The 20,020-nt window shown below is 36.1% G+C and overlaps 1 protein-coding gene across 1 annotated transcript in view; it reads right to left on the reverse strand.

Annotated features, from left to right (window-relative positions):
- The window catches only part of LOC131198248 (dynein axonemal heavy chain 11-like), a 94,950-nt gene that overhangs the window by 47,444 nt on the left and 27,486 nt on the right, over positions 1-20,020 (reverse strand). Inside the window, exons 10-20 of the mRNA XM_058182738.1 lie at positions 19,577-19,681; positions 13,640-14,035; positions 13,029-13,361; positions 12,651-12,905; positions 12,376-12,545; positions 9,734-9,956; positions 8,927-9,047; positions 8,749-8,831; positions 7,338-7,496; positions 1,256-1,339; positions 368-526 (exon numbers count right to left, since the gene is read on the reverse strand). Coding sequence (XP_058038721.1) covers positions 368-526; positions 1,256-1,339; positions 7,338-7,496; positions 8,749-8,831; positions 8,927-9,047; positions 9,734-9,956; positions 12,376-12,545; positions 12,651-12,905; positions 13,029-13,361; positions 13,640-14,035; positions 19,577-19,681 — 2,088 coding nt within the window. The remainder of the gene's footprint in view (positions 1-367; positions 527-1,255; positions 1,340-7,337; positions 7,497-8,748; positions 8,832-8,926; positions 9,048-9,733; positions 9,957-12,375; positions 12,546-12,650; positions 12,906-13,028; positions 13,362-13,639; positions 14,036-19,576; positions 19,682-20,020) is intronic.

The raw sequence follows: 20,020 nt of genomic DNA on the forward strand, positions 1-20,020 counted from the left end.
ACAACAGTAGACACCTTCAAAATAAAATACAGTTATATTGTGTGTTTGGTGTAAACATATTTATATTTGATTTCTAATTTTTTATTGATCTCACACGGGCTGGACAGGGACCGCAAAAAGCCCAGCAATAGCCCAAGGGCCATAAAATGCCCAGATCTAATCCAGGCCCTAGGAGGAAACTCAACCTAGAGGGTACCTGCTATGAAAAAGAAGACTCAAAATTATTAACATAAATTATAACATTAAAGGACATTTTTTTAAAAAATAAACCACTTCAAGAAATAAAAAATGAGTTTTTCAATTTATTTCTACAAAAGGTATGACCAAAATCTAGGAATCTTTACATTGAAATTAGAAAAATACTTACACCTATGGTCTCCATGAGCTGATACCAATGTCGATCTCGAATTGCTGGATTCTGCAACTCTATTACAATTCTTAGTGATGTCAAAAGGTTTTTAATAGTTAATTCTAGAATTGTATATACATTCCAGGAACGAACCTCTTTATCCAATGACCATATCTCCTAAGAAAAAGCATCAGAAAATATTTTGTGTCATTAATCCAATTATATTGTAGTCTCAATGATAATTGGACTAAAATTTCCATCAATATTGGGACTAAAATTTCCATCACTAAATGAAGTGGTTGAAAAGTGTGACATTCATGTGGCCCTGCCACTTAGTGATGAAATTTCTGGCTATCCCCAGTTACCATACTTAAGCAAATCAGCATAGATTGTTAAGTGAGGACCAGATATGACATTGACTTTGCTTGTGGGGCAGCAGGATAGGTCACAAATCCTATTCATTATGACCACAAGATACAGCAACAATCAGAAATCCAGACCAGTTGTCCAGCACCCAGATTACCATCATATGACCATAGAGGCATTGCAATACCAGAACTTGGGCAACTGGTTATACGTATCACTCATTCAGTTGCCTTGTAAGTTCAAATGATTGCTGAATGAATAAATAATAACGACCTGTAGGAAAATGTTGCAAATGTTTGGCATCATAGTACATGCATTTAAAAAGTACTAATCAAGCTTCCCCATTTTTCGAAATAAAATCTTGCTTATGAAGAATGTCAAACTTTTGCATAGATTTGGTAATTTTGTATGAAAATTTGGCAAAAATGAAGAAAAATCCAAAATTTGTTTGTAAAAGAAACAGAAGTTAATCACATATGAGAACAGTAGGTAAAGCAATAGAATAAATGGAGAAAGGGTAATAATAGCTATAGTACTTGCCTTTGCAAACCTTCTGAGTTCAACCTCCATCTGTTCCATACTAATCTCTCTCCAATGCCTTTTGGTCCAATCGTCAATACTGCTCTGAAACAAGAGAAACATTGACATGTCAGTGACATTTGACAAAGATTAAAATACTTTCCTAACCATGTAGTTGGCTATTTTGCAGGGGCTTGAAGAATAGCAATGTTAAATTGTCTTATTTGCTTCCATGATAGCAAATTGCTAGTATAGTTTCCTTGATCTCTTTGCATCTGCAGCCCCACTTCTAAAGCTAAGTAACATCAATATTTCAAATTCTGCAACCAACATGCAAAATTAAATGACCCTTGTAAGGATCAAAAATTAAATATTATAAGTGAGTTAAAGAACAAGAAAAGGAATAAACTGAAATTTTTAGAAATGGGGTACTTCACTGATTTGTATTGGGAACAATACAAATAATTACCCTCCACCTAGAAACAAACAATCTACTCGCTAATAAACAATTTGGTTTCAGAAAAAAATTATCATGTAACTTACTACTTCTTCACTGCAAAAACATATGGACTACAAATCTTGATCAGGGCAAAACAATAGATGCGATCTACATAGACTTCTGTAAAGATTTTGACTCAGTAGTACATGATAAACCTCTCCTAAAACTAAAATCCTACGGCATTTCAGGACCCCTCCACAATTGGATAACAGTTTTCCTGTCAAACAGACAACAAGTGGTCAAAACTGGCAATGCTCTATCAAATCCTGTTCCTGTCAAAAGTGGCGTTCCCCAAGGCAGCGTCCTTGGACCAACACTCTTCATATTATACATTAATGATCTCTGTGACCATATTACAAGTGATTGTGTTCTTTTTGCTGATGATGTCAAACTATTTAACACCACCAACAATACAACTATCCTTCAAAAAGACCTTGACTTTGTGTCTGAATGGTCTAAAACTTGGCAACTCCAAATCTCAACCAGCAAATGCTCAGTCTTACATATTGGAAAAAAGAACCTAAATACTAAGTACAAGCTTGATGGACATTACCTTACAGATGACCCCCACCCTGTTAAAGACCTTGGAGTTTTCATATCAAATGATCTAAGTGCCAAAGCCCACTGCAACTACATCGCAAAAAAGACTTTAAGAGTTGTAAACATAATAATAATAATAATAATAGTAATAATAATAATAATAATAATAACAACAACAACAACAACAACAACAACAACAGAGTTGGAAGGGACCTTGGAGGCCTTCTAGTCCAATAATAATAACAACAATAACAACAACAGAGTTGGAAGGGACCTTGGAGGCCTTCTAGTCCAACCTTCTGCCCAAGCAGAAAATCCTACATCATCTCAGACAGATGGTTATCCAACATTTTCTTAAAATTTTCCAGTGTTGGAGCATTCACAACTTCTGGAGGCAAGTCGTTCCACTTATTAATTGTTCTAACTGTCAGGAAATTTCTCCTTAGTTCTAAGTTGCTTCTTTCCTTCATCAGTTTCCACCCATTGCTTCTTGTTCTACCCTCAGGTGCTTTGGAGAACAGCCCGACTCCCTCTTCTTTGTGAGATATTGGAACACTGCTATCTTGTCTCCCTTAGTCCTTCTTTTTATTAAACTAGACATACCCAGTTCCTGCAACCGTTCTTCATATGTTTTAGCCTCCAGTCCCTTAATTATCTTTGTTGCTCTTCTCTGCACTCCTTCTAGAGTCTCAACATCTTTTTTACATCGTGGCGACCAAAACTGAATGCAATATTCCAAGTGTGGCCTTACAAAGGTATTATAAAGTGGTATTAACACTTCACGTGATCTTGATTCTATCCCTCTATTTATGCAGCCCAGAACTGTGTTGGCTTTTTTGGCAGCTGCTGCACACTGCTGGCTCATATCTAAATGGTTGTCCACTAGGACTCCAAGATCCCTCTCACAAGTACTACTATTGAGCAAGGTACCACAAATACAGTACCTATGCATTTTGGGTTGGTTTTTTTTGCCTAAATGTAGAACCTTACTTTTTTCACTGTTGAATTTCATTTTATTAGATAGCGCCCAATGTTCAAGTCTGTCAAGATCCTTCTGGAACTTGAACCTATCTTCTGGAGTGTTGGCTATTCCTGCCAGCTTGGTGTCATCTGCAAATTTGATGAGTTCCCCATCTATCCCCTTGTCCAAGTCATTGATGAAGATTTTGAAGAGTACTGGGCTTAAAACAGAGCCTTGGGATACTCCACTGCATACTTCCCTCCATGTGGATGTAGTTCCATTGAGGACTACACGTTGAGTGCGGTTGGTCAGCCAGTTATGAATCCATCTGGTGATGGTACTGTCTAACCCACATTTTTCTACTTTATCTAGTAGTAGGTTATGGTCTACTTTATCAAATACTTTACTGAAGTCCAAGTAAATTATATCGACAGCATTCCTCTGGTCTACTAATTTTGTCACTTTGTCAAAGAATGCAATAAGATTAGTCTGGCATGATCTGTTTTTGACAAACCCATGTAGGCTTTTGGTTATTACTTTGTTTGCTTCTAGGTGTTCGGTGATTCGTTGTTTGATTATCTTTTACAGAATCTTCCCCGGTATTGAGGTCAGGCTGATAGGTCTGTAGTTTCCTGGATCTGTTTTTTTTCCTTTTTTGAAGATTGGAACTACATCAGCTCTTTTCCAGTCCCCTGGCAGTTCCCCTGTGCTCCAGGATCTTTGAAAGATATAGTTCAGTGGTTCTGAGATCTCGTCTGCCAGTTCCTTCAGAACCTTGGGGTGTAATCCGTCCAGTCCTGGTGATTTGAACTCGTCTAGGGTAGACAGATGTTCACTCACCATTTTCTTCCCTATTTTAACTTGTGTTCCTAATCTGTTTTTTGTGATGCTGTTTTTGATAGGTTGGATTGTTTTTTCCTTTTATGTAAAGACAGATGCAAAATATGAGTTTAGTAGATCTACTTTCTCCCTGTTGCTTGTCACCTTCTTACCACTTCCTCCCAGCAATGGGAAAATTGTTTCCTTGACTTTTTTCTTGTTTTTAACATGTTGGAAGAAGCTTTTTTTGTTATTTTTTACTTTACTATCTTGCGTTGCTTCTTCTCCAAAAACACTACACTACTAACCAGATCATATAAAACATTTGCTAGACCAATTCTTGAATACAGCTCGACTGTCTGGAACTCATACCACATTTCTGACACCAATACAATTGAACATGTACAGAAATATTTTACAAGAAGAGTTCTCCACTCCTCTGAATACAACAAAATACCTTTTGCCACCAGACTTGAAATCCCGGGCTTAGAAAATTTAGAACTACGCTGCCTTTGACATGACCTGAGTTTAACTCATAAAATCATCTATTACAATGTCCTTCCTGTCAAAGACTACTTCAGCTTCAATTGCAACAATACACAAGTACACAATAGATTTAAGCTTAATGTTAACCGCTCCAATCTTGATTGCAGAAAATATGACTTCAGTAACAGAGTTGTTAATGCTTGGAATAAACTACCTGACTCTGTGGTCTCTTCCCAAAATCCCCAAAGCTTCAACCAAAAACTGTCTACTATTGACCTCACCCCATTTCTAAGAGGTCTGTAAGGGGTGTGCATAAGAGCACAAACGTGCCTACCGTTCCTGTCCTATTGTTTCCTTTCATTATATCCAATTAATATAGTTATTACATACTCATACTCATATATATGCTTATATAGTGTATAATTATTTCATGCTTATGCTTATATATACTGTGTGACAAAATAAAAAATAAAAATAATATTATTTATGAGCATTTGTCTGGGCAATTACGAACTGTCTCCCCATTAGCTATTGGTTTCTACAAAAGTGTAAAAAAATAACATCCAAAATTTCTGTTTTTTTAAAAAAATAATTCCCAATTTTTCTATTTGTTGACCTTTTACATGTAGTATATGGAGCAACTTAATGCTTATCAGGGACGGAGAGGAGGGAAAGTGTATAAAATCAGACCAATCCATTGGTCACAGAACATTTTGAAAAAGAAAAAGAAAATTATATATAACCAATCAATATAGTTATTACATACTCATACTTATATATATGCTTATATATTGTATAGTTATTACATGCTTATGCTTATATATACTGTGTGACAAAAATAAATAAATAAAATAAAAATAAAATAAAAACAATGTTTTTAACTTGCTTATCCATGAAGATAGGAATAAGCATTGAGATGGATTAATGCTAAATTATTTGGAGCGATAACAACAAAAAGGAAGGAGGAAAAAGAGAAAGAGGAGAAGAGTGGTGGTGATAATTGTGGTTTATTGATCAGGCCTAAACTGGATTTGGGGGTATCTTCTATAATTTAGTGAAAATGCTGACTGAATTGCTAGTTATTCCTTTTTATAAATACTCGATCCAAAAATCTATAACATAGTTACATTTTGAAAAAATTGTAATTACACAGTAGACAATATTATCAAATTAGGAAAAAAATGCAAAAATGGCAATCAAATAAAGGGTGGGGGAGCCCTAGAATTTTCCTAACAACAGTTCAGAATTTGAAGCTTTTGAAGACTAATAAAAGAAAATCTGATGGAAGTATTATACAGAGTAAGGGAAATAGAGTCAGAAGGAAGATTTTCTTCTTCTTCCAGAATTAAGATCATCCACTAAAATCAGAATTTGGGGAAATTTAGGACTAATAAAGCTTTTAATGGAATTCTTAAACTATAGAGGTTGTTACACGCATGTGATGTTGGCTACCCATTTAGATACTTTACAAAGAATAGGACTACCAATGGCTATTAATCTTGAGAATCACGTGCTACCCTCAGGACCATGGAGCACAAATTTTTAAATATCAGTTTCTAGGAAGCCATTCTGCTTTCTTAATGCATCTGGTTGGAATAACACAGAATGTTGGCCTAGATGCATCTCTGATCTAGATTCCAAAATTCACAGTACAACAAGAACAAGGTATTATTATTATATATTTTATTCACTAAACATGAAACTCAGTCAATTGAACATTTAAAAATGTATCACAAATATCATTGACTGGTTCTGATAGTTGATACGGGTTGCTGCCAGCATTCTAGGTATCAACCAAATATATTCTTAAAATGTACAATGTTCCATGTATCAAAGTTTTTTGCAGTTCTGCTGGTGTTATTGCAGGAAGCTGCAACTTCTTGATATATTATTATAATTTTCATTATTGTTATTGTTGTTGTTATTCATCGCACAGTCAGCCAGATGTTCAGACTGGGTTTGGGATTTTTTGTCTTATCGATCCTTACCAAAGATTTGGGATAAGCAGATGTGATTGTTTGATGTTTGGGAGACATCGTTGCAGGATAGAAGCTGTTCCAAGTAAAGCCGCCTTTTGCACTGATGGTGAATTTGTCAGTGTCAATGATGGTCAAGTGATGCTCCAGTTGTTTTGGGATTGCACCCAAGGCGCCTGCTGGTACTACCCTTGCTTGCCTTTGTCATAGTCATTCTGTTTCTATTTATATGTCTTTGTATTCTGTTATCTTCTCCAGTTCTTTCTCTTCTATCCTGCTGTCACCAGGCACTGCCACATCCACTATCCAGACTTTTTTGTCTTTCTTAATGACAGTTGTTAAGTCTAGGTTTTATGTGGCAGGTGCCTGTTTGTTCGGATTCTAAAGTCCCAAAGCAAATTAACTTCTTCATTTTCTATGACTTTTTCTATTTTATGGTCCCACAAGTTCTTGCTTGCAAGCATTATTATTTCTTTTTTATTATTTCCTGGTCTTTTCCACTAATTTGTCATTTCTTTTTTCAACTCTTTTATTATATAGGAATTACATTCGTGCGTGGCTTTTTTTTTTACTTTGAAATTAAATTACTTTTTTAAAGTGCATTTTTCAGTTTATTAACTCAGTCTAAGAACAATTTGTTTTATTTTTTTAAAAAAACCTACATTCTGCTTCTAAAATGACAGTTTAATATTTACACTTCACTATTCATATTGGCCTCTAAAATGTTAAAGTGTTTCAAAGCATTATATTACTAACATAATAATAAATAGCTAGTTTACACTGCTTTTGGAGAATTAAATAATATTCTTAATGTATTCTTACTGTGACATAAATATTAATATCCCACACTCCCTTCAGCAACTTTATTTCTTTGCGACATTCTTTTATTTGTTTATACTCTGGAATAGTCACTTCAAAAAGGTTGGCAGATTCTTGTAGGTGCAACATTTCTTCTTCCATTCTTTCTAATTCCTGATTTGCCTACATAAGGGAAAATATTAGAAAATTCCATTTGTAATTCAAAGCAGTAAATACTGAAGGCAAAACAAATTACATATTGTAGATAGAATATCTAGATAGAATATCTACAATATGTAATTCGTATTACTTTTAAGTATTACTTTTAAGTAGCCCATATGTCATTTTATTTTAGTTCCAAAAGACAAACAAGATTCATTTATAAGCAAATATTTCAGCTGCATTGATCAAAATTCACAGAAGCACCAAATTTCCTTCATTTAAATTTCTACCTCTTTAGAATTAAACAGATATAGTTATATGTCAATGCACCCTAGAATTTGTGCATATAGTGTTGTTAAAGATATACATTTACATCATGTTTAAAATCACTATGTATTTTTAATTTTCATTAGATTGTTCATTTAATTATAAATAAAGCTAGAATGAACAAATTACTATTATTTTACATAATAATCAGTGATGGGATTCAAGTAATTTAACAACCAGTTCTCTGCCCTAATGATTTCTTCCAACAACCAGTTTGCCAAACTGCTCAGAAAGTTAACAACCGGTTCTCCCGAAGTGGTGCGAACTGGCTGAATCCCACCACTGATAATAATTTACATCCATCTAAGCATCTTTTGCCTGCTGATGCCGTCCAGGTCTGCTCAACACAACTTTAAGACTTCTGGGAGGTATACTCCCTGTACTCTCTGGGAGGGGCGTGCATAAGAGCACCAGTGTGCCTACCGTTCCTGTCCTAATGTTCCCTTTGGTTGTATTCAATTTATATGGTTATTTCATGCTTATGCTTATATATATTGTTGTGTTTGACAAAATAAATTAATAAATTAATAAATAATAAATAAATACTTCAACATATCTGAAGCGCATTAGATTAAGGGAGACTGCTTTGATTTATGATAAAAAAATTGAAGATCCAATTGGTCAGGTAGAAAATTATGTTCAATTTAACATAATTTTCAGCTAACACCTAAAAAAACATACAGAAATCATAAACATATTCTAAAACAGTTTTTTGGGGAAAGGATGCATTTTTTCTAATGCAGACATATTGTCCTCTTTTTAAAGTACCTTCAGAGAAACAATCACGCACATTTTAAGCTGCCCAGTTTATATAATATAGCACTTATCAAGCTCAACAGAAAAAAAATTAATGCTCTGTACAAATTGCACAATATGTAAATAGAAATCTCCATTTTGTAATGAGAGATTATCAGCATCACATGCACCTTTAATATTTCTCCATTACCTTATCAAGAAGTGCATATGGGTTTTGGGCATCAAAATGAAAGGGAGCATCTGCTCTAAATCTTTCTCTGAATCCTATCTGCTCTCCCTGTTGAAAGAAAGTAAGCAATAAATTTATGTCAACAATCTCATCCTCATAAAAGTATGTCTGTGGGTGTTGCTTTAAAAATAATTTCAGCTTACATCAAAAGCAGCACATTTTTTTCTGAGAATAGTGACCTCAGAAGTCAAAAAAGGAGCCACTTCATGCTTTACGGACACAGCAAGTTTTTTGGTGGCATTCCATTTTTCAGGCAATTCCTAAAAGATCAAAGAACAAACCATATAAAGACAGCTCAGTTAGATTCCCTTTTCACATTCTGCCAACTGCATGCGGGATGCTCACGGGCTGTTCCCACAAGCTGGGATACTTTGCCATAAATATCATGATGACAGGTACATAAAGCATATAAAACTGCCTGGCTCAAACTCAACTACAATTAATGTTAATTCTTCATTTGTTTTGAAAACTCATTTAAAAACAAGTCACAACACCTTCAATATAGGAAGATGGAAATAATGCTAATCTACCCCTCACTCACACTAAAAGAAAAGAGACCAAACAATATCTTAGAAATTAAATGCTGGGAAATAGGGATGCGATCACAGCTTTTGGCCTGCATATTTTTCCTAAAGGTCCCAGTTGATGCCACTAAATTTGAACGTAAACACATCAATAAAAAGAAGTAAAAATTGATATGATTTTCAAGAGAAGAAAATAGAAAATTGTGAAAAGGCAATAAGTTACTTTTCTAAAATAAAAAAAATGCCATCTACTGGCATGTGATATTTCTACATGACCCTCTAGGCAATCAGACAATTTAAACATACAATTCAATAAGATCTTTTTTTTTTCTGTATCTCAGTAATATTTTGGAAGACTGAACATTTAGTTCAATGAAATACAAAACTTCGAATTAGAATCAAAAGTAGAAATTTCGGGATACCTCCACTTGAATGTAAATATGATCTGGCATCTTCTGTCCATAGTTTTCCAAGAGTACAATGGTATCCTTTAGAGGTTCAAAAAGGTCATCAGTGGCTGACTGTCTATCCCTGACAGCCAAGAGATGAAACATAATGTCTATGAGTCCATTATAATCTATTTCTGACAACTGTTTTTGGAGTCCAAGGTTTGTCATTTTAATGAACTCTTCTAGGTCAGCTAGGCTATAAGAAGAAAAGAAAGAGATAAATTTGCAATAGTCTTTTTTTTTCATATATGAATGTCCTTTCAACTATTTTGGTTAATTGCTTGTAAACAAAATGGGGTGTATCTGCCTTCGAGTCATTTTTATTTCAAAGAATCAAGAATGCCTTCTTGGCAGCATGTTTGGAAATAATTTGACATTACTATTACTAAATCTGAAAAATGTTGGAAATGTCAACAGATACCTGGATCCTATTACCATATGTGGTGGACCTGCGTAGAAGCTAAAAGATACTGGACTAAAATACATACATGATTGGAGAAAATGATAAAGAAACATATAGACTTTAAACCAGAAGTTTTTCTACTGGGAATTATACCTGAAACCTATACTAGAGAATTGAGATATTTGATTGTGAATGTAATAACAGCAGCTAGAATTGTATTTGCAAGGAATTGGAAAAATGAGAAATTGCCATTGCAAGATGAAATTATTAAGAAAGTAATGGACTGTGCAGAAATGACTAAATTGACATTTGAAATTAGAGAACAGGAAGATAAGCAATTTTATAAAGTATGGGACTTATTTTACCAATGGTTAGAAAGGAAATTATGATAAAGAAGATTTTAGTTTTTAATAAGTTAAAAATTATTGATGATAATAACTTGGATATAAATGAATGATAAAATTGTTTTAAAATGATGGATAAAATAGGGTGATAAGATAAAATATTGGTTCCAGGATGATTATTCAGAAATTAATTGATTAAAATATTTGATTACAGTTAGATGATAAAATGAATTAAATAAGTTAATGATAGATAATTGTTGTTTTGCACCAAAAATGTAATTCACACACTGACACATTGTATTGAAATTTGAATGGCAGATGTTTTTATGTTTAAAAAAACATTTTTTTTCAAAAAGAAAAAGTATGTTGCACTTGCACAGAAAACTTTAGGTTATAAAGATTATTACATCTTGGGATATATCCTATTTTACCACAAGGATTAGGATGGAGAAATGGATTTAGAGGTTGGAGAATATATATTACTCCCCACTATAAAAGTTCATCTTCTATATTTAAAATGGCTTGTATAGGAAAAGAAATATATGGGGCCCAGAAAATTTAATTCATTCTTAATAGTTAACCAAATTACTTCTCTTTTATTTAATTTTAAGTAATTTTTATTAATTTTTATTTAATATTTTCTCTCTCTCTTTTTTTTTTTACATTTATATCCCGCCCTTCTCCGAAGACTCAGGGCGGCTTACAGTGTATAAGGCAATAGTCTCATTCTATTTGTATATTTTTTACAAAGTCAACTTATTGCCCCCCCAACAATCTGGGTCCTCATTTTACCTACCTTATAAAGGATGGAAGGCTGAGTCAACCTTGGGCCGGGCTTGAACCTGCAGTAATTGCAGGCTCTGTGTTCTAATAACAGGCTTCTTAACAGCCTGAGCTATCATGGCCCAATATTATTACATTAACATTGAACGCTAATCGAAAGGTTGGCAGTTCAGCAGTTCAAATCCCTGGTGCTTCATAACAGGGTGAGCTCCCGTTACTTGTCCCAGCTTCTGCCAAGGTAGCAGTTTGAAAGCAGTTAAAACAAATGCAAATAGAAAAATAGGGACCACCTTTGGTGGGAAGGTAACAGCATTCCGTGCGCTTTTGGCATTTAGTCATGCTGGCCACATGACCACGGAGACATCTTCGAACAGCATTGGTTCTTTGGCTTTGGAACGGAGATGAGCACTGCCCCCAAGAGTCAGGAACGACCGCACGAGGGGAACCTTTACCTTTTACATTAATATTGTCATAAAATGGCAAGTCCTGGAAGGATTTAGAAATAGGTAGTCTTCATTGGTGACCACAATTAGAACTGGCAATTTTGTTGTTAAGGGAAGTGATCACTAAGGGACTGAATTTATAATCTTAATTCAGATTTTGCTTGCTTTACAGACCTTCAAAGTTTGTAAATGTGACAATTGTTTTTAAAATTACTTTTTCATCATGGGAACGGTTAGTAAATGAAGCTATTTTCCCTTGAAATCAACTTTTCACTTACACGCCAGTGGTAGGATTCAAATTTTTTTACTACTGGTTCTGTGGGTGTGGCTTGGTGGGTGTGGCATGACTTGGTGGGCATGGCAGGGGAAGGATACTGTAAAATCTCCATTCCCTCCCCACTCCAGGGGAAGGTTAATGCAAAATCCCCATTTCCTCCCGATCAGCTGGGACTCAGGAGGCATAGAATAGATGGGGGTGGGGCCAGTCAGAGGTGGCATTTACCAGTTCTCTAAACTACTCAAAATTTCTGCTACTGATTTTCCAGAACTGGTCAGAACCTGCTGAATACCACCTCTGTTACACGTCCCTACACAAACCACCCCAGCCTGTTAATGGAATAATTTAACCAAAACATATTTTACCTATCAGTGACAAATTTCACAAGGTATTCTTTGAACATCCAGCTCCATTTCTTAATAACATTTAGCAAACTATGTTTGAAAGGTTTCAAGTCCACTTTAAGCCAGCCTTCAAAAATTCTGAAATCTTCAAATTTGCTCATCTGAATGTAAAGATGCTCATATATGTCAATCTACAATACATAAATATTAGAAATAAGCAAGAGCTTTATTTCATACTGGAGAGAAGGGAGTAAAGATTTCAAATATCAGTTGAGACAGAAATATTCACTTCTTGCCTGTTCTTTAAACTGCTCAGGAGTTGGGTGTTGATCATATGTGCCAACATCTGTAATTATCTCTGTTTCTTCAGAAGTCAATACACGACCATAGATAAGAAATTGTTTCATAAAATCTGATTTGTCATCTACCCAGAGATATGCGTAACAGTCGAGAGAGTTTTTGAAGTTCATGGCTTCAGTAATAACATCTGCCACTCTGTTCATAATTTTTTCCCTGGTACTGGATAGCTCTGTTATATCATCCATGTCATTCTTAAGGGGAAAAAAAGGGAGTAAATTTTTTATTCCATACGTAATATGATTAGTTCTTTTTTGAAGTACATGTGTAATGCATTCAACCTTGGACTTTATTTTTATTTTAATAAAATATATTACCTGGTAATGCTGTATTTCAAGATGTAATGCCATTCTTTTCACCTGAGCAGAGATTTTGAAAATATTGCTTAAAAGTTCATCTATTAAATCATAAAAGCCATCACCAGCTTCTTTATCCAGTGAAGGTTTAAATTCAATTTCTACAGCACTTAAGATCATCTGAACTTGAAATAATGGCGCTGGCTTTAAAGCGTTCTCTGTGTTTTCCAAGAAGAAGTTTAAATTATACATTATGGCATTAAAAAAACCATCAGCAATGATATCATCAACAAACTCCAGGTAAATCTTCCAAGAATCTGAATCTGGGTCAGCTTTAAAGAGCTTTAGGTTTTCCTAAAACACACAACCAAAAATAGGTAGTTTAAGTCTACCATTGTCACAATTTCCATTTAAAAAATTAATTAACTGGATAATTCTCAATCTGTTACTAGTAAATTCCATTGATAATTGTTTGTGTGTTAAATGACATGAAAAGTTGAAGCATTTTTTTAAACTCTGAATTGATACTCATATTTGAATATATTTACACATTAGCAGAGTTGTGTATATAAATGGCTTACAGAAATCAAATAAATTATTCTCTTCTCATGAAAACTGGTACTAGATATTACCTCTACAAGTTTATGCATCTTGCAGCCATCTTCTTGGAATGACATGAATTTTTTAGCAACTTTGTTTTCTTTGTCTGCTAGATTTAACAAAGCTTCTTTTCTATTATCTTTTCTAGAAAAGAAAGGCTGCTCCATCCAAGACTTCGTAATTTGTTGGATAGTCTTAATATTGTCCTTTGACTTTTGTAGTCTCTGTTCCAAGTCATGAACTTTGGCTTTTATACACTCAATATATTCCCAGCAATTTTCATTCTGCCAGGTGAGCTTTTCTTCTGCTTCTTTTAGCTGATTATCAGCCGCTATGAGCTCTTTTTCAACCAGAGGATATTCTACCTCCAAAACAGTCTGTTTAACTTTGTTGTACCATTGGACTACAAGTTCAAGATTTCCGGTGTACTGTTTATAGAGAAAGAGAAAACACAGAAATTTTGGTTCACAGTTAAACTTAAGCAGCTACGTCATTCCAAAGAGGAAGCCTACAGAAAAGGTGATAAAATGCTGTACAATCAGGCCAGAAATGTATTAACAAGGGAGATCAGAGCAGCAAAAAGAAGCTACTCTGAAAAGCTAAAGCATCGTTTTCAGCAAATGAACCAGCAAACATGTGGAAAACTCTTAAAAATATCACCGGCTATAGCAAACCTTCCTCCCAGACTGAAGGAAATCAACAACTGGCATATGACCTGAACATGTTTTACTGCAGGTTTGAAAAGAAACTATAGCCACCTATCTCCACAACCCCCATCTCAGACACACCAACAACAGCCAAGCCTCCTACAACTGACCCCATCCCATTGGGTTCACAACCCCTAGTGATCACAGAAAAGGAAGACCTATTTCACAGACAAAAGCCAGGAAAAGCACCAGGCCCAGACAAGATAACTCCTTCTTGCTTAAAAGTCTGTGCTGACCAATTGGCCCCCATCTTCACCTGTATCTTCAATAAATGTGCTATGTTCCTTCTTGCTTCAAACGCTCTACTATCATCCCAGTGCTGAAGAAGCCCACCATCAAGGAACTGAATGATTACAGACCAGTTTCTCTAGCATCTGTAGTCATGAAAACCTTTGAAAGGCTAGTGCTGTCCCACTTGAAAACCATCACAGATCCACTCTTAGACCCCTTGCAATTTGCATACTGAACAAATAGATCAACAGATGATGCTGTTAATATGGCTCTGCATTACATCCTACAACATCTTAAATCTCCAAAGACCTATGCAAAGGTCCTCTTTGTAGACTTTTGTTCAGCACTCAATACCATCATTCCAAACACTCTTCTAACTAAGCTAAACCAGTCACAGGTACCTGAACAGACTTGTAAGTGGATCACAAGCTTCCTAACAAACAGGAAGCAGCAGGTGAAGCTAAGCAGAATCACATCAGATACCTGTACAATTAGCACAGGGGGCCCCCAAGGCTGTGTGCTCTCCCCACTTCTCTTCTCTCTGTATACCAATGACTGCATCTCCAACGATCCATCTGTAAAACTACTGAAGTTCACAGATGACACAATAGTGATCGGTCTCATTTGAGACAATGATGAATCCGCATACAGATGGGAGGTTGAAAGACTAGCCTTGTGGTGCGACTGGAACAATCTGGAACTGAACACACATTATTGAGTCTGTCATCTGTACCTCTGTCATTGTCTGATTTCGTTCTGCAACCCAACAAGACAGACACAGACTTCACAGGATAATTAGAACTGCAGAAAAAACAATTGCTACCAACCCGCCTTCCATTGAGGACCTGTATACTGCACGAATCAAAAAGAGGATGTGAAAATATTTACAGATCCCTCACATCCTGGACATAAACTGTTTCAACTCCTACCTTCAAAACGACGCTATAGAGCACTGCACACCAGAACAACTAGACACAAGAACAGTTTTTTCCGAATGCCATCACTCTGGCTAAACAAATAATTCCCTCAACACTGTCAGACTATTTACTAAATTTGCACTACTATTAATTTTCTCATCATTCCCATTACCCATCTCCTTCCACTTATGACTGTAACTTTGTTGCTTGTATCCTGCGATTTATACTGATGTTGATTGTTTCCTGATTGCTTATTTGTACCCTATGACTATCATTAAGTGTTGTAAGTGATGTACCTTGATGAAGGTATCTTTTCTTTTATGTACACTGAGAGCATATGCACCAAGACAAATTCCTTGTGTGTCACTCAAAATTCAGTTGATGTCAGAAGAAAATTTTATCAAACTAGCAATATCACATTAGTTGTTTTTCCCATGAGAAAAGAAATGAAAAAGTTTCACTTGGCACATGGCTCTTGCCATCAAGGTATATTTCAATTGACCAGAATAGTTTCAATAGTCAGTCCCCCACGCCGCATTTTTCCTTTGAGGAGAAAGGCATGATGTGGTTGGAACAGATCAGTGATGGGATTCAGCTGGTTCACAACGATTCAGCCAAACTGGTTATTAAGTTTTTATGCAGTTTGGCGAACCAGCTGATCCTACCATTGGCTGGCACTGCCCCTCGCCCCTCCCCTTCCTGACACTCCTCGCCTGACCTGAGAAGGTAAGGCAGGGGTGAAATCTAAAAATATTCCCTACCGGTTCTGTGGGCGTGGCTTAATTGGTGGGCATGGCTTAGTGGTCAGATGACTGGGTGGATGTGGCCAATAACAATAAATAATAAAAATAATAAAGTATAAAAAACAATAAGAGGTACCAAAAACCAACTTTCACACTTTACCCACACACAACTGACTCACACACAATGTAAAAGCAGCTGCACTTCACACTTCACACAGCCACAAAAAGCTCAAAAACCAACTTGCACACTTTACACACACACAACACAACTGACACACACACAAACACACACACACAAAATGCCACATACAGCTTTCTGAGATTTGGTGTGTTTGTGTAGTTAGAGTGAAACACTACAAAAACACACCAAATCTCAGAAAGCTGCACAAATATTTTATTTATTTATTTTATTTTATTTTATTTTATTTTATTTTATTTTATTTTATTTTTTATTTTATATTTTATTTTATTTTATTTTATTTTATTTTATTATTTTATTTTATTTATTTTATTTTATTTAATTTTATTTAATTTAATTTTATTTATTTTATTTTATTTTATTTTATTATTTTATTTTATTTTATTTTATTTTATTTTATTTATTTTATTTATTTTATTTTATTTTATTTATTTTATTTTATTATTTTATTTTATTATTTTATTTTATTTTATTTTATTATTTTATTTTATTTTATTTTATTATTTTATTATTTTATTATTTTATTTTATTTTATTTTATTTTATTATTTTATTTTATTTTATTTTATTGTGGACTTCAATTCCCAGAGTTCCTCAGCCAGCAAAGCTAGCCAGCATTAGTTAATCACTGAGGAAATAGATTAGCTAAGCAATTGATTCTGTCTGGCTGAAAGTGAAACTGGGGCTTTCAGGCCGGAAAAAAAGCCATTCGTTGATCAGCAATCAGGTAAGTGCCTTAGAATCTCTACTCTTACTTGTAGAAAACATGTTTTCTACAAGTAAGAGTACAAGTAAGGTTCTGCTGATGAGTAACTCAGGTGAGATCGCCAGAGACTTTAATTTTTTTTTTTTTAAGTTTAAAGGCTCTGCCAATCTCAGCAGAGGGGCAAGATCCTCAAAGGCTTTTCTTTATTTTTAAAGGCATGTTTCGGCTGAAGAAAAACCGACTTTTAAAAGTAAAAAAAAAAAAACCACCTCTGCTGATGGTGCGGTTCAACAGAGGCAGGGGGCGGGGCCAGGGATTTTTGCTGCCGGTCCTCCAAACCAGCAGCCACCATCGCTACCGGATCGCGTGAGCCGGTCGGAACCGGGAGCATTTCACCCCTGAGGTAAGGGCAATGGTAGGGGAAGTAGACTCGTTCCAGGTGGGGCTGAAAATCTCCACTGTCGAGAGGTACAAGAAGTGGTGCAAAGAGTAGTACAGCCATTGCTGGCCAGAGCGAGGTAATAGCGCTGTTGTGGCGAGGTGGGGGGGGGGGCACAGGCAGCCAAAGCGGTGGTGGTGCTGGCCAGAGCCTTAGTGCAGGAGCAAAGCATCCCTGTACTTACCTTTGCACAGCAATAGCATTCCACCTTTGTTGTGGTACATTTATGCTCAAGGCAGCCCAGCCTCCTATCACTTTGTACTCAGAGCTATGAGCTGCATCCAGGAAGCACTGGGGTGGAGAGAAGCAGCCGGATCTGATTGTCTGGTGCCTCATCTCTTGTGAGTCTTGTTGCCCAACAGTCAGGGTTTTAAAAAGATTTTTGCAGCAGGAAATGGTGGGCGGCTACTTCTGGCCTTTTTTAGTGCAGCTAGGCATGTCTTGGTCTCTTGGGAAGATGTGTGACCTGTTCTCTGTTTTGTTTGTTTTTTGTTTGTTTTGTTTACATTTATATCCCGCCCTTCTCCGAAGACTCAGGGCGGCTTACAGTGTGTAAGGCAATAGTCTCATTCTATTTGTATATTTACAAAGTCAACTTATTGCCCCCCCAACAATCTGGGTCCTCATTTTACCTACCTTATAAAGGATGGAAGGCTGAGTCAACCTTGGGCCGGGCTTGAACCTGCAGTAATTGCAGGCTACTGTGTTCTAATAACAGGCTTCGTAGCAGCCTGAGCTATTCCGGCCCTTGAGACACTGCCTGCCGCATTTCCCACCAGTGCCTCATGGCATGCCTACTGACCTGACCCATGCCGCTGTGACTGCCGCTGCTGTTGCCACCTCATGGCCAAAATGGCCTGCCTGCTGCTGTTACAATGCCTTACACAGCACAGTGAAATTTAGCTCACTTCACAATGGGGGAGACAGAGTCCTCCTTCTGGAGCCCATTACAATTCGGAACCACAATGCGACCCTGGACTATTTGCCCCTGGCAACAACAGTGGTGGCAATGGTGGCATGAGTCAGGCCATGAGGTGGCCACAGCAGTGAATGTTGCAGGCCAGTGTCTTGGGATGGAGAGCAGGTCACACCTCTCCCTGAACAACCAAGGGATGCTGAGCTGAACTAACAAAGGCCGGAAGTGGCTGCCTGCCGTTTTCTGCTGAAAAAATCTTTTAAAAAACCTGACTGCCAGGCAGCAAGACACAGCAAGAGATGAGCTGCCAGAGAATCAGACCTGGCCACTTCTCTCTGCCACATTGCTTCCCAGATGCAGTTTACAGCTCTGAGTCCAAAGCGGCAGGAGGCGAGGGCTGCCTCGAACACAAATGTACCATCATGAAGACGGAATGCTGTTGCTGCGTAAAGGCAAGTATAGGGATGGTTCAATCCTGCACTAAGGCTCCAGCCATCACCACCTCTCTTTGGTCACCTACACCACCCTACCTTGCCATGAGTGATTTTGAGTTGGCCATGCCCACTCAATCACATGACACCCCCAGCTACATCTAGCCGGTCATTAGGGAGAACCAATTGTTAAATTACTTGAATCACATCAGTGGAACAGTGGAACAGATCCAATCCTATTTGTACTGTTTCAGAAATAGTGCAGAAAAAACTTATGACTAGTATTATAGGGGTAAACCTCTCTGAAGTTGGATATAGACATGGGCATGATTTGACCCAGCCAGCCTCAGATTGAAGTGGATCCATGTACCAGATGTTCTCCATGCCTTGACCTACGCCATAATAGTGAAGGAAATTTTTCTCAGCCCAAAGTAGTGCATTTGAATATCACATTAACCAGCATGTAGAGCAATTTTCTCTACCCTTTAAATTCCAAATTTGCTAATCAGCATTTTCAGTGCTGAAAATATTGGGAAAATTAAGTCCCCTAATATCAGGCACACCAAGATTGAGAAAGGTTAATATAAACATTTCCATTTCATTTGTATTAATAAGAAAGAAAGAAAAAGAACTGAAATGTAAGATAAATATGAATAATTACAGATTTTAAAAAGTACATACATTAGCAAATGTTCCCTTTTTCTTGTATAACTCTAATGCTGAACTTGGAATATTGGGCTGATCCATAAGCAGGAGATATTTCACATCTCTTAAAACAGCTACCAGCTGAAACAAAATATATTTCATGTTAGTTCTAAATACTATTTATTGTTAGGTATTAATTCTGTCTATATTTCCAAAAAAAGTTTGTGATAATTTTAATTTTTATGTTTATTAAAATATTTCAATTAAGCCTTAGATTAAATTTTATTTATTTAATGAATGTACATCCTGCTTCTTTTTTCAAAGGCCAATAGGCTAGGATGACAGTCCAGCAATTTTCTTGAATCACATAGAATTCACTTCCTTACGGTTATTATAACATAACATAATAACATAACATAACATAACATAACATAACATAACATAACATAACATAACATAACATAACATAACATAACATAA

This window comes from Ahaetulla prasina, chromosome 4 (genome assembly GCF_028640845.1).
Source record: "Ahaetulla prasina isolate Xishuangbanna chromosome 4, ASM2864084v1, whole genome shotgun sequence".
Classification (NCBI taxonomy): Eukaryota; Metazoa; Chordata; class Lepidosauria; order Squamata; family Colubridae; genus Ahaetulla; species Ahaetulla prasina.